We start from the raw sequence: 13,217 nt of genomic DNA, 5'->3' as shown, positions 1-13,217 counted from the left end.
AGAAGAGGATTGTCTCACGGTGTGAGAATGAGACCGTTTTATTCTAGAATATATGTAAAATAAAACTAAACGGATCGATTAATTTGCTAACGTGAAAAAGAAGAAATTTTAAGCTTTTTTTTTTTTTTTTATAGAAATAGAATTAAGAGACTGAAAATAAGAGTAAATAAAATCAAAATATATCCGATTTTGAGCATGTTGTTTATGCAATTACTTTATTTTCTACATAGCTTACGTACAAGTGTAGTACAACTGCCGAAAACCTTTTTTTTTTCAAATGTAAACAATCTGTTGAGTCAGAGAAATTAATTAGCTCGAGATGTTGAAGTAAACATTGTAGTACTCATTCCGAAAGCTAAAAATCGGCTCAAGAACATAACTTCTATCAACTCCCTTTGCCAAAAAGCTAATCGGATGATATTGTTTAAGCCCTTTCATCAACCTGAAGCTAGCATCATCAGCCCAATTACGATCTTTGCAGCCCATTATCACCGCCCGGCCCGAATTGCGAACAAAGCACCCTGCCTTAGTAACTGACTCTAAGGAAATAGTCCCATTCTTCCCATTTAACCCATTGATCAATTTAAAGACAATATTAGGACTTCCTTGATTAACCATTATGATCTCGTCGTCTTTTTCTCGATGTGCGATTGCCATTCCCGGCATATCGATTGGTTCTAGCATCACTAAGGGAGCTTGGTCCTTAGGGATGAGCCTAAATGTGGCATGGACAAATGAGTTATTATTAGCTTGTACTAATGGTTGCATAGTTAAAGTCTTGTTATCGTTAGACACGTAAAATATTGTTGAATTTTCCGTCTCTTGGCTTAAGGAAATAAGTTGATCGTTGTAGGTGGATGGAATGGGAGTTATCCAGTCTGAAAGCGGTTGTATTTGTCCCGTCTTAATGTTGAAATCACCATTTGATAGTCCGGCTAGCAAGTAAGGTCCGTATAGTATGGCTTGAAGTGAAGCAAATTCAGGACGATCATCTGAAAAATTTACTCCCTCAGTTAAAATGAATAGTTTACGTTTGCTTTATTTAACACGACCTTGTTTGATACTCACTATGTCCCAGCCAATAGTTTACGTTTGCTTTATTTTGTGAGGGAAAAATAAAGCAAACGTAAACTATTGACTGGGACAGAGTGAGTATCAAACAAGGTTGTGTGAAGCGATGGTTCAACATTTTAGAAGTTTTTAAGTGTCGATATAGGTATTTTTCCCGGTTTGCAGAATTGCAGTAATTTATTATCGGACAATCTTACAAATTTACGCGTAGAAATTAGTAATCGTATTATGTGAATAAGATTACCTTTGATAGTTTCTGTTCGAAGACCAAAGGGTAGATCAAGAGTAATTTTATCTCCGGAAATCCAATTCCTCGTGATTGAAAGAAATGTGCCTGTATTACAACAATAACATTATCCCAGTGCCTCAATGGCTCCAGCAAATTACGAGGTAAGAGGGGGTCAGATGTACCAGGAGAAGGCAAAGATAATGATTGTTGATTAAATGTAGCTTTAGCTCCATTAGAATATGACCAACTCGGTATCCGAATATTCAAGGTTGATTTCCTTGCACCCTGCAATAGAAATCCACATGTAAAATAATCATGCAGATGTTGTTACAGTTAGAGCCTTAGAGGTGTACAACGTGGCGGGCTAGCCCAGCTCAGTCCGGGTATGTGGGCCGAAAAAGGTGGCCCGGTCATCACACGACCCAGCCCGGCCATCGCCTAGTGCCACGACTTCCTCAGCCCTGTACTAAGTGGGCTGGTTTAGTGCCTGGCAAAATTGTCCCGGCCCAGCCCGGCACTCATTTAGTGCCGGGTCGGTGCCACGCCCAGCCCGGCCCGGCCCGCACTGGCCCGGTCCAGTGTACACCTCTAGTTACCGTAGTACTTACTGAGTTACTGTCAGCTCTTATAGCACCTTCTGAGATTGGAATCGAGATCTTACCTTTGATGGAAAGACGGTAATTGTAACTTGTAATCGTTGATTTAAGGATACAACATCAGTTACTGTTTGATTTAATACCAATCCTGCAGAATGCCAGTTAATAGTGCTGGAAATGTACTGGATCACAAACAGTTCCGGTATTGTTCCATTGTTTTCGAAGTAAATTGAGTCTCCTAACTTCGAAAATGATTCAATCCCTGCTCATCAGAAGGTACGTTAAAATGAATTGTCGAAGTATCATACTTAAGTCGATATGTCCAATATCCTACAAAAATATGAATTTTTTGGTTAATGAGTGTTCATTAGCAAGCAAATTAGGGAATTAGTGTTAGTTTCAAACTATTTTGTTTCATAGTGTCCACGTTATCGCTTTTTATTTTATTTCCTAGCAGCTTTACAAAATGTCATCGTCCAAATATTTGTATCAGGTTTTATTAAAAAAAAAATGAAAAGCAATGCCGCCCAATTTCCAACAATTTGCATTAGGTACACTACAAAATGACAGTACTGATATGGTAAGCCGCTAAGATTCCTAGCAGTTTTGCCTTAAAAAAAAAAAAAAAAAAAAAAAAAATCCGCTGGGTTTCTTAGCGGTTTCATATAAAAATTGGAAAAAAATAAAAAAGGATGACGTGGACACTATGTACCCAAATAATTTCAAATGAACGCTAATTAGCTAATTATTTTGCTAACTAGTATAGTTCCCGTGCTACAGCACGGTATTTTTTAGATTTGTTTTATAAAGAAATTTTCTTATTAAATTAATTGTATAAATTAACTATACTTGGAGTTTAATGTTATAATGTACGGAGTACTAAATATAATCTTAGTAAGAGATAGAAAACGAAAGTTTACTACCATCAAAAGATACTTTATAAGTTATTTTTGTCTGAAACTGTTTTTACTTTACTATTAAAAATAACAATATAATGTTATATCGTTATATGATATGACATAAAATAAAATTAAGTGATGTAAGATCTAATTAAAATGCGTATTACCTTATAACGAAACAGGTAAAAACAGTATACTACGCATTTAAAAAGACAATTTACAAATAATTAACTAATATTTATTATTTTTATTTTTTATTTACACAAAAATTTGTTACGTCATAGAAAACCATATTTTGAGTCTAACTGATGAAGGATAATACTATAAAAAGGAGATTTGCGTAACTTTAGAGTGTAACTGATGAAGGATAACATTTATGAAAATGATTGTATACTAATAAATTAGGGATAATAATTGTTTTTTGTAAAAGAGGTAAATATAAATGTAATATTGTTTCCATATATAGTTTTGAGAGTTATTTTCTTAGGCGGGAAAACTACTAAGAGTTTTTATTCTCTTAGTAGTAGGGGGGATTAACGCTAATTAACCAGAAAATTCTAGAAATATCAGAAAACATTTTGAGATATTATGAACGGATTAACATAATAACAACGATATTTTATAAATTGTCAGCACGGTATAAGTAGAAGGCTTACAGACACCCGGGTAAATGTTGTTGTATGTAATACCTGTTCCGTAGCAGCACCAAAAAGAATCAAACAGTGTACCCCAACCATGATTGGATTTGCCTTTTGAAACGACGTGGCCTAAAGGCAGCATGTAGATCATGATTCCGGGTTCTGTTCCTCTTAAAATGCCTAGTACTCCATTTATAAGGGCGCGTTCATAGTAATCTGCATATATTACGTTTTTGGTCGTCCTGAACAGGTTGCGCGAGACCTGCTGAAAGCTATCCATCATTAATCACACGTAATCAAGGTTTTCTTTGAGACGGAATGTGATTAAAGCGTAAATTAAGAAGTTTGTAGACCTTTAGCATGTTGTATGTTGTGCATGATTCCTGAGTCTCAACTGTCAGATCATTAGCCACCCGCCTTGGATCCTTCCTGCGTAGATAATTCACGAGTTAAACTAGCTGATATTTGCTGTCTCAGATGTCTAAATGAAAACCGTAAAGCGAGGGGGGGGGGGGGGGGGGCTACTGGCTAGCATGGGCGGTCGCCCCCACTGACGTTTGAAAATTTCAAGATTTTTAGTTAAAATTTTCGAATTTTTTTAAGCTTCTCTTATAATATTACCCTTCCACCCCCGCTGACTTAAAATCCTGACTCCGCTTACAGGATTTTATAGTTTAAATTGTCAAATAATATATGGTTATAGATTGTAGCATTACCAGCGTTCCTCAACCGATGTTCCCCCAGTCGCGAAGCTGTGGGAGGAGTTAACAATGTTCATGAAGTATGTTCCGATTTTCTGTCAGAACCAGTCATAAAATGACTTCTTATTTCTTAATTAATGTAACTTGTAAAAATAAAGCTCAAATTATTCAAATTTTTGATGAACTCAAAATACCAACCTTGTATAATTTGTCTCCTAGAATTTCATATCTCATCTGAGCACCTACCACAATCGGAATATGTGTGTTGCAATGAAAATCCGCTATGTTATCTTCCTGTTTACGCAAAACAAAGCGCTGTATAAAACATTTTAAGAAATGCATATGATTTTTTCTGTAGATAATACTTGTATTGTATTGCAGGCAGCAGCGGATCTAAACAGAATTTTTTTTGCTTTTTTTGTCTAATTTTCAGGCTAAAAAAATAAATTTATAATTTTTTTATGTGTATATAGATTTTAAATATTAATCAGGATCCCAGAAAGAAATTTTTCTGGATTCGCTATGGATTGCACGGTCTTATTACCTCCATAGCAAGAATTCCGAGAAAACATGGCTTGTCGAAAAGATGAGCTAATTCCAAGTGCTTCGGATTAAGCTGAACAACACACAATATCAGAAAGCATTCATCGCGCGTATTCCAAAGGTATATAGTATATTTTTAGATGCTGAACTTACAGTGATTCGGTATAACTGATACAACAGATCATTCATTCCCCCAAATTCTTCATTAAGCATTTTATAGTGCGTCTCTATGCCATACTTCTGTATGACATTTTTTACGCGATTATAGAAATACTCAACCATCCGCGTCAACATTTTCAAAGCTTCCTCATTTTTTGCCAGTAAATACTGATCCAAAAGCCCTGCCATGATCTTTTCCAAACAACCAACAAGTGAAAAAATTCAGAAAAAAGATTTACTTTTACTGTGAGTGTAATTTTACTGAATTTCGCGGTTAAGGGTACCTTGTGGACAGTATAATAAGGAGACCAGACTTCCTGTAAAGCTTCAACTCTATCAAAAAACGTGGTTGGGAAAGCGGATAGGTATCCTGTGCCGATTTTCTCTTGGCATTCCTTCAATGCTGATACTAATGCTGTCATTTTCTGTCTGAGATCTTCATTGTGTGTACTTGCCCACATCTTTGCTGATGCACTCAAATAATGCCCTTCATTTTAAAAATAACTAAATTACATAAGTTTTTATAAGACCGTCTTAGGCTAAAACGCGCCGAACCGGAAAATTTTAGGTCCGGACTGGAAAAATGGACCGGACAGGACAATTTGGTCTTGACCAAACCCGGACTGAATTATTTTGGTAAGGTGCTCAGTCCTCATTTTTTCAAGTTTCGGCCTTCGGCTTGTCTGGTCCAAGACCGGTTAATTTAGGTTCGGCCCGAATGTATCAACTTTCATGTTTTTTTAAGACTAATTATTAAAATATTATGAATTAAATTAATTTTTTCTCTTCAAAAAAAAATTATAAATTAGTATTGTTAATGATTTTCATAGAAAGAGTCGTCTAATTATTTAAATACATTTTATTTAGCGGAATTAAAATGTAATTATCGTATACGAAAGGGGTGAAAAAACTAGTTTAGGTCTATTTCGGTCCAAGACTGAACCAGACCAAATATTTTGGGTTTGGCCCGGTCCAAGACCGAAAGTTTTAGGTCCGGTCTTTGGACCATTTAATTGTTATTATCGGTCTTCGGTCCGGTCCGGTTTGGTCCGGTCTTGAACCGATTGTCAGCCCTAGTTCGGGGACTTCAGGGGGAGATTGTCTTATAAGACCGTCTCACTAAATTTGGTATTTATTACGAAGAGAAATACTAACCTACGAAGTGGCCACGGAGAGGAAAGTCGGGAGCTTCCCAACCGCCATAAGGCCGACCAGGAAAGGGCAAACCGGAGTTATTCCGAAAGGTGAACACCAACCAATCCACATTGAACATGAGCAAATACTCTAAATTTGCTTGTTGCTTTTGCCCATACAAAGAATTTGGGTCCAATCTTACATCATGAAGTGAAACTTCTTTTAAAAACCGAGGGAGATTTGAACTCGTGACCTTCATTTTCCTGTAACGGGAACTTTGCCTATCAAGCTCTCGGCCGTCTCCAGCCAAATACATTTCTTGCTTCCATTTCGTATCCATAGTCGAAATAAGTTTGGCTCGAGTTGTATGAGACTGGGAACGGCCGTGGTTATGATCCGTACACATTTGGCCCGCTTTAACTCGGATTTCATTAATATGAAACCATGAAATTACCAGAACCATTATTGATAAACTTATTATTACTTTCATGTTTATTTTTGTTTAATTAACCTTCTATAATGACTTATTAATTAATGTATTACAATGTGGTTTAAAGAATGAAGATACAAAGCTTAAATATAGGAATCAAATGACTTCAAGCACTGCAAGCATAAAATACGAATCTGGATCATCTATCCCATTTCCGTGTCTCATCGTATATCCCACTACCTTTAACTTCTAACACCTAATCCTTTTATTATATTTACGCAATTACTTTTAATGGTTAATGCTTATGTGTCAAATGGAGAACTACTGGGACACAAGATGAGACACAGAAATGAGACAGAGAATCCCGACTCATAAAATACAGCTTTGTTTGTAGGATTCAACTCTTAATATATGATGTGTAACACATACTTACCGTTACTAACTTTTATGGAAAACAAACAAACTTGCTCTACAAGAGATCATCTATTCATCTTACACAACCTTTATCTTTTCTAATTAAAATGGATCAAATGAGATATCATAGGCACAGTCTTTATGGGAAAGATTATGAAAACTGAAAATTCTTTTAAAGAAAGTCTCGTAAAAACATCGTCTTGGTAAATTATTTTCCGGCTTGAAAAAATGAATAGCGACACTTAGTGGTACTCGAGCTGTAGTCGATATTTGTTCACTTGTCATTCTGTTTATTATGAGAATCTGGAATGTGTTTGTAAAGTACTCCTTCCGTCCCGGTCATTTGTTTACCTTTGATTTTGGCACGAAGAACAAGGAAAGAGGAGACCAATTATTGAATGACAAGTGGACCAAATTGAGTGTGGATGATCAAATTGTAAAGGTAAACAACTGACTGGGACAGAGGGAGTATTAAATCGTAACAAAAGCTTTACGAAAAAAGAAGAAAGGTTATGGAGTATTTCTTTATAGAACAATTTTTTGCTTAACTGCTACTTTGATTTAAGTGAATTATTAAACAATTATCAATATGTAATGTAGAATCTAGTTAAGCTATAAATAATATTAGTTGGTAATGTTAAAATAAACATTGTAAGACTCATCTCTCAATCCGAACAATGGCTCAAGAACATAGCTCCGTCTCAACCCTTTTGCGACAAAGCTGATGGGATGATATTTCTTGAGGCCCTCGTTCCAGGTGAAGCTCGCCGCCTCTTTCTTTGCCGGATCTGAAACTTGAGATTCACAGCTAAGCTTCACACCTTGGTCTGATTTAGAGTTTAATCCACCGTAAACAAAGCAACCATCCTTGGTTTTCAAGGAAACTGTTCCAGAAACCCCGTTTAACCCTTTAACTACAAGAAATTCGGCCAAACTCATATCGTCTCCTGCTTTAGCAATGGTTAGAACATTACCGCCCCCTTGGTGGGCAAGTACCATTCCTGGAAGGTCAAAAGGCTCTAAATAGATGGCTTTGTTGATGAAAGTTTCAGGTCCTGAGATTCTTGTCTTCTTAGAAGGAGAAGGGTCCTTTAAGATGAGCCTAAAAGTCGAGTGAACAGAAGAATCATTTCCTGCTTGAGGCGATCCTTGCATTGTAATAAGCTTGTCGTGGTTTGAGAGGAAAAACTTTGCATCTCCATACTGTTGCATGAGGGAAACTAGATATGAGTTGTAGTCGGCTGGAACTGAGGTAATCCAATCTGAAGTCGATTTCAGTGCTCCGGTTTGGATGTCATAGTCACCAGGAGATAAACCGGCAAGCAAGTAAGGTCCATACAGAATAGCTTGAAGGGAGGCGAATTGAGGGCGATCATCTGAAATTTTTTTACAAGGGTAATTAAGGTCTTATTCTTTTGTAATACTCGTAAGAAATATCGCATTGGCCTGGATGAAATGATGCATATTTGCTTTTACCTTGAATAAACTCTGTTCTGAGTCCTAGCGGAAACTGCAACAAAACAGTATCTCCGTTTCCCCAATTCCTAGATACCGAGAGAAAATTTCCTGCATAACCGATATATACATTTAAAGATCGATCAATTGCTTGCCTTGAAAATGACTAAGCTCATCAGAGTACAAATCAGTTATGAAAATGTGAGAAATGTAGACCTGGAGTTGGCAAAGTTAAAGGATCTCCATTCACTGAGGCTTTTATACCACTCGAAGAAGTCCACGAAGGTATGCGCAAATTTAAGGTAGCTGTCCCTGAATGCTGCATCAGAGAATTGTTTATTTAGAATGCCTTATCTTAAAATCAAAAATCCTAATCACATCTCCTACAACCACCATATTCAAGTGCCTCAATGGCTCTCTCATAAAGGAGGCCGTGGAGGGGTAGGAGTTGGATACTCGGATATATGCAGTCTCACCTTTGTGTGATCCCACATATAGGCTATTTAAATATGACCCATATTGAAGATTCCATCGAATAACTGTAACTTCACAATAATATGAAGCATAGCCATTTTTCGGATTCATTTTGCATGATCACATCAAAATACATAACCAATTACTGGTATAAGTTTTACAAGGATCTGCTTATACCTGAGTTGCAACAGTTATTTTCACTTTCAGACTTTGATCCCAGGAAACAGCATCATCTACAACCTGGGTTAGGGAAAGCTGTGCAGAAGTCCAGTTGATTGAGCTAGATATGTACTGTATCACATAGAGCCCGGGAGTACTCCCCGTCTCCTCAAAGTAGATAGAATCTCCCAGCTTCGAGAATGACTCGATTCCTGTACAATGGATCATAGTCGGTTCATTAAAGCAGGTATGGTGGCCACTCTCTGATAACACACTCCGACAGCAGAAGCTAAAACGTATTCTCAAACTATACAGTCTAAGTGTCTTAACACATTTAATGCATGCAGCATTTGCTAACTGTATTATATGTCTCAGTTTCTATAAGTTTGATATTATTCTCTAAAGAGACTAACCATAGAAAGGGTTGTTCGGCAAACAAACCTGTTCCATAACAACACCAGAAAGAATCAAATAAAGTTCCCCATTTATGATAACTTCTCCCTTTGGAAACTCCATGACCTAGAGGAAGCATGTAGATCATTACACCCGGTTGGGTTCCCCTTTGTATGCCTAAGACACCATTGGTCAGCGCACGCTCGTAGTAATCTGCATATATCATTTCTTTGCTCCATCTAAACAGGTTCCTGGACACCTGAAAGATTAGTGATACAAAGTTCATCGAATGCTTGGATCGGTGTATCAAATTGTTCTGTTCCTCGAGAATAGAATGATATCTAGGGGTGAACAAAAAGTGGTCCGGACCGGCAAACCGGACCGACCCGGACCGGCCGGTCCGGTCCGGTCCAGACCGGATACTTACCGGTCCGGTCTCCGGGTCCCAAAAAATATGGTGACCGGTCTCCGGTCCGGTCCAGTCCACATAAAAAAATAAAACTAAATTGCCTTATAAATTAGTACCGGTCCGGTCCAAACCCGGAAAAAACCGGACCTAAAGGGTTCCGGTCCGGTCCGGTCCGGGTCCCTTTTTAACCGGTCCGGTCCGCGGTCTTGGGATATGTGGTTATCCGGTCCGCGGGTTCATCCGGTCCGGTCCGGTCCGGTTTTGGACCGGTGAGCACCCCTAATGATATCCTCACTAATTATGGTAACATTAAGTTTATTCTTACACTTCTCATGAGAATATGTTGTGAATCTTCCCATATTTATCTTCTTAATGTGTGCCATTAGGGCACACGTTAGAAAAACCCATATGAATATTTAACCCAGGTTTATAAGAAAGAAATAAACCTTTAGCATATTGTATGTTGTACAGGATTCTTCATTCTCAGTGTGTAGCCTGTCACCTAATCTCTTCGGATCAACCCTGTTAAGAAATCACATAGATTATTAATAAACGACTTAGAGCCAGCCTGAACTAATCGGCCTGATCCGACCAACCCAGAGTGCATAATATACCAAATTGACCCGATTATTACTCAACCCCGATTAACGTATTTGTCGAGCCTACTTAACACGATACTGGTGCAACACATATGAGAAGTAATTACTATTTTTAGTTACCAAGAGAGTACCAGAATTCGGACACTGATGTCCCTCCAGTTGCAAAGCTGTGTGTTGAGTTTACGACATCCAAGAAAAATGTCCCTATTTCCTGCTCAATTAATTAAAGAACTAGGCTTAGTAAATGAACATATCTTGCTCCAGAAGAGGATCATACTTTTAACATAAGACAAGATGTGCCAACTACAATTGGTCACTGACCTTATATAGTTCATCCCCTGTTACTTCATATCGCATTTGAGCACCAATAACGATCGGAATGTGAGTGTTTGCATGAAAACCTGATATATCATCAGCCTTCAAGACCAGCAAAATAAACATTAAGCTAAACTATCATGTACTTTTTAAAACATAACAGTTGTTCGCAACCTTACTGAAAATACTGAAGAAAAAGTTGTGCAGGAAGGATGTTGAGTACCTTCAATGCAAGTAATCCTAAAAAACATGGTTTGTCGAAGAGATGAGCCAGCAGCAGGTGCTTTTGATCATTCTGTATATAGTCAACAGTAGCAGTTCAATATACTGATACACATGCAAGAACTGCAGCTTAAATTCAGAAATATCTGAATTTTTCTACCATGTATGACTGACTGAAGCATCATATAGCTCTGAATGTTTCATTTTTCGCAGTTAAAGAGGTTTAGTTAAGGCAATTGACAGAGCAGATACAAATTTGCTACTAGCGTACCGTGACAGTGTACAAGCGATATAGCACATCATTCATCCCACCAGTTTCTTCATTTAAAGACAACCAATGTCGTTCGAGGGTGTATGTCATTATCACATTCTGTACACGCTTGTAAAAGTAATCAGCCATCTGTGTCACCATCTTTAGAGCTTGATCACTTCCAGCAAGATTATACTGGTCTAATAGTCCTGCCATTATCTATCAATCGAGACATACAGTTAAAACCGCCATAAAATTGAAACAAAAACAACATTATTACAATGCCTCAAAGGCACCCACCAACGGAAAGTAGCCTTTGTATTAACAAATGTGAAGCCAAATAATTTCAAATTTTCAAAATTCCGGAAGAGCAATGTGTACCTTGTGGATAGTGTAATAGGGTGCCCACACAGGTTGTACAGCTTCAAATCTATCAAATAGCTCAGACGGAAACGCAGAAAGGTATCCCACTCCCATTGCATCCTGGCATTCCTTCAGAGCAGATACTAATGTGGTCATCTTTTCCCTGAGGGTCTCATTGTGAGTGCTAGCCCACATTTGTGCCGTGGCGCTCAAGTAATGACCTTAATCATGCATGTTACATCAGATAAGCAATCAGTATCCTTTTTCTTTCTGCTATATAGATTTGAGAACGAAAGTGGCCATATCTTATCACTACCGGGTACTACTATATCATAAATCGTCAAAACTAACAAACTACTATCAGTTAACAACATTCCTACCCGGCTACAACCAGGCAAGGGCCACTTATGTTTGAAATTTGTCATGGAAGATAAAACCAACAACCAGATAAAACCAACAACCAGTTAAATTTCTCAACCCTTGGAAATTAGAAACATGCCTATTAGAGTTAGATACAAGCTTATGTTCCTACAGAAATAAGTCATTGACGGGTAGTGCTCACAATACGTTAGGAACAAAATTGTCCCTGTGGTTCCATTTACGCTAAAAAACAAACTAGCATTCACATATATATACTCCCTCCTTTCAAATGTATTTCATACGTTTAATTAAAATATACCTCACATATATTAAACAAAGGTATGAAATTCATTTGAATTGAGGGAGTACATATGTAATCACATTGAACCAACAACTACCATCCAAGTCTCCGTCACATGGTTACATTAGGTCTCTAGTTAGAATCTACTACAACAGTGAACAAAAATGAAAGCATAGCATACATAACATATGAATGAATATGAACCAGTTATGAACAAAGTAAAACAAGGAAAAGTGAACAAACCAACAAAGTGCCCGCGAAGCTCGACATTAGGAGCTTCCCAACCACCATAAGGAATACCAGGAGTAGCCAAACCAGCTGTTTTCCTAAAGCTCCAAACCAATCTATCCACATCTAAGATCAACAAATACTCTAAATTTGTTTGTTGAGCTCGACCATGCAGTGATTGAGGATCTAACCTCACATTATGAAGCGAAATTTCGCTTAAAAAACTACCCTTTAGTTCAGAATACTTAATCTTCTTATACATAAAATTCCAACTTAGTTCATCATCATCTTCCTTCAACATTTTTCTAGGAAATAAACTAGACCAAGTGGAATCATCGGTATGTGTAAGATGATAATCATGATTATGATTATGAGACATCATTTCTTTTTTCCAAGTTTCATTCTTTGATGTCAAAACTTCATACCTCAATGTTTTTGATGACAATGGTGTAGGAGTATTAGTACATTCTTTTGCATAATTAACATTAAACACACTTAGAAAAAGCATCAAACTTGCTAATACTATAACATAAGAGTAATTATTATCATTATTACATAAAAATCTCATCATTTTTTCTTTTTTCAACCTTAAACTACACAAACTCAAAAACCCACCAAAACCCAACTCAAATTCAGTGAAAAAAAAACTTAAAAACAGAGAAAATGGTGAAAATTTTATTGACTCAAGTAACCATTTATAAAGATGAACATAAAGTAATGAAAAAAAATGCTTGTATAGGAATTCGAGAATACATGGCGACAAAACTAAGCTATAATATGTAGTCCCGTGAAAGGAAAGCATGCTATGTTGAGGTGAATTTGAACAAAAATAAATTTGACCGCACAACATAATTCATTTCATGGATATGCAAATA

General features: G+C 37.1%; 2 protein-coding genes across 2 annotated transcripts; both read right to left on the bottom strand.

Annotated features, from left to right (window-relative positions):
- Positions 1-201: 201 nt before the first annotated feature.
- Positions 202-6,310, bottom strand: LOC141621055 (uncharacterized). The gene is made up of 12 exons (XM_074437773.1): positions 5,992-6,310; positions 5,121-5,323; positions 4,831-5,028; positions 4,679-4,750; positions 4,333-4,428; positions 4,150-4,229; positions 3,787-3,862; positions 3,485-3,695; positions 1,962-2,158; positions 1,483-1,585; positions 1,316-1,405; positions 202-992 (listed from the first exon to the last, which is right to left on the bottom strand). The coding sequence occupies exons 1-12, from the start codon at positions 6,308-6,310 to the stop codon at positions 310-312; spliced, it is 2,328 nt and encodes a 775-aa protein (XP_074293874.1). The 3' UTR covers positions 202-309.
- Positions 6,311-7,334: 1,024 nt separating this feature from the next.
- LOC141619437 (uncharacterized) lies at positions 7,335-13,217 on the bottom strand. Its single transcript, XM_074436458.1, has 12 exons — positions 12,358-13,217; positions 11,472-11,674; positions 11,112-11,309; positions 10,842-10,913; positions 10,625-10,720; positions 10,435-10,514; positions 10,151-10,226; positions 9,344-9,554; positions 8,921-9,114; positions 8,486-8,588; positions 8,291-8,380; positions 7,335-8,190 (listed from the first exon to the last, which is right to left on the bottom strand). The coding sequence occupies exons 1-12, from the start codon at positions 13,190-13,192 to the stop codon at positions 7,439-7,441; spliced, it is 2,910 nt and encodes a 969-aa protein (XP_074292559.1). The 5' UTR covers positions 13,193-13,217; the 3' UTR covers positions 7,335-7,438.

The sequence above is a fragment of the Silene latifolia genome, chromosome X (genome assembly GCF_048544455.1).
Source record: "Silene latifolia isolate original U9 population chromosome X, ASM4854445v1, whole genome shotgun sequence".
In the NCBI taxonomy this organism is placed as follows: domain Eukaryota; kingdom Viridiplantae; phylum Streptophyta; class Magnoliopsida; order Caryophyllales; family Caryophyllaceae; genus Silene; species Silene latifolia.
The sequence above is the reverse complement of the archived record's forward strand: the minus strand, read 5'-3'. Positions and strand labels throughout refer to the sequence as shown.

Coding starts and splice junctions, on each gene's coding strand:
- LOC141621055 (XM_074437773.1), bottom strand. CDS start 6,310: ATGGATACGAAATGGAAGCAAGAAATGTATTTGGCTGGAGACGGCCGA. Junction 4,429..4,678: donor TCGGAATTCTTGCTATGGAG/GTAATAAGACCG, acceptor TTGCGTAAACAG/GAAGATAACATAGCGGATTT. Junction 4,230..4,332: donor TAGGAGACAAATTATACAAG/GTTGGTATTTTG, acceptor TGGTTCTGACAG/AAAATCGGAACATACTTCAT.
- LOC141619437 (XM_074436458.1), bottom strand. CDS start 13,192: ATGTTGTGCGGTCAAATTTATTTTTGTTCAAATTCACCTCAACATAGC. Junction 10,721..10,841: donor TAGGATTACTTGCATTGAAG/GTACTCAACATC, acceptor CTGGTCTTGAAG/GCTGATGATATATCAGGTTT. Junction 10,227..10,434: donor ACATCAGTGTCCGAATTCTG/GTACTCTCTTGG, acceptor ATTTCTTAACAG/GGTTGATCCGAAGAGATTAG.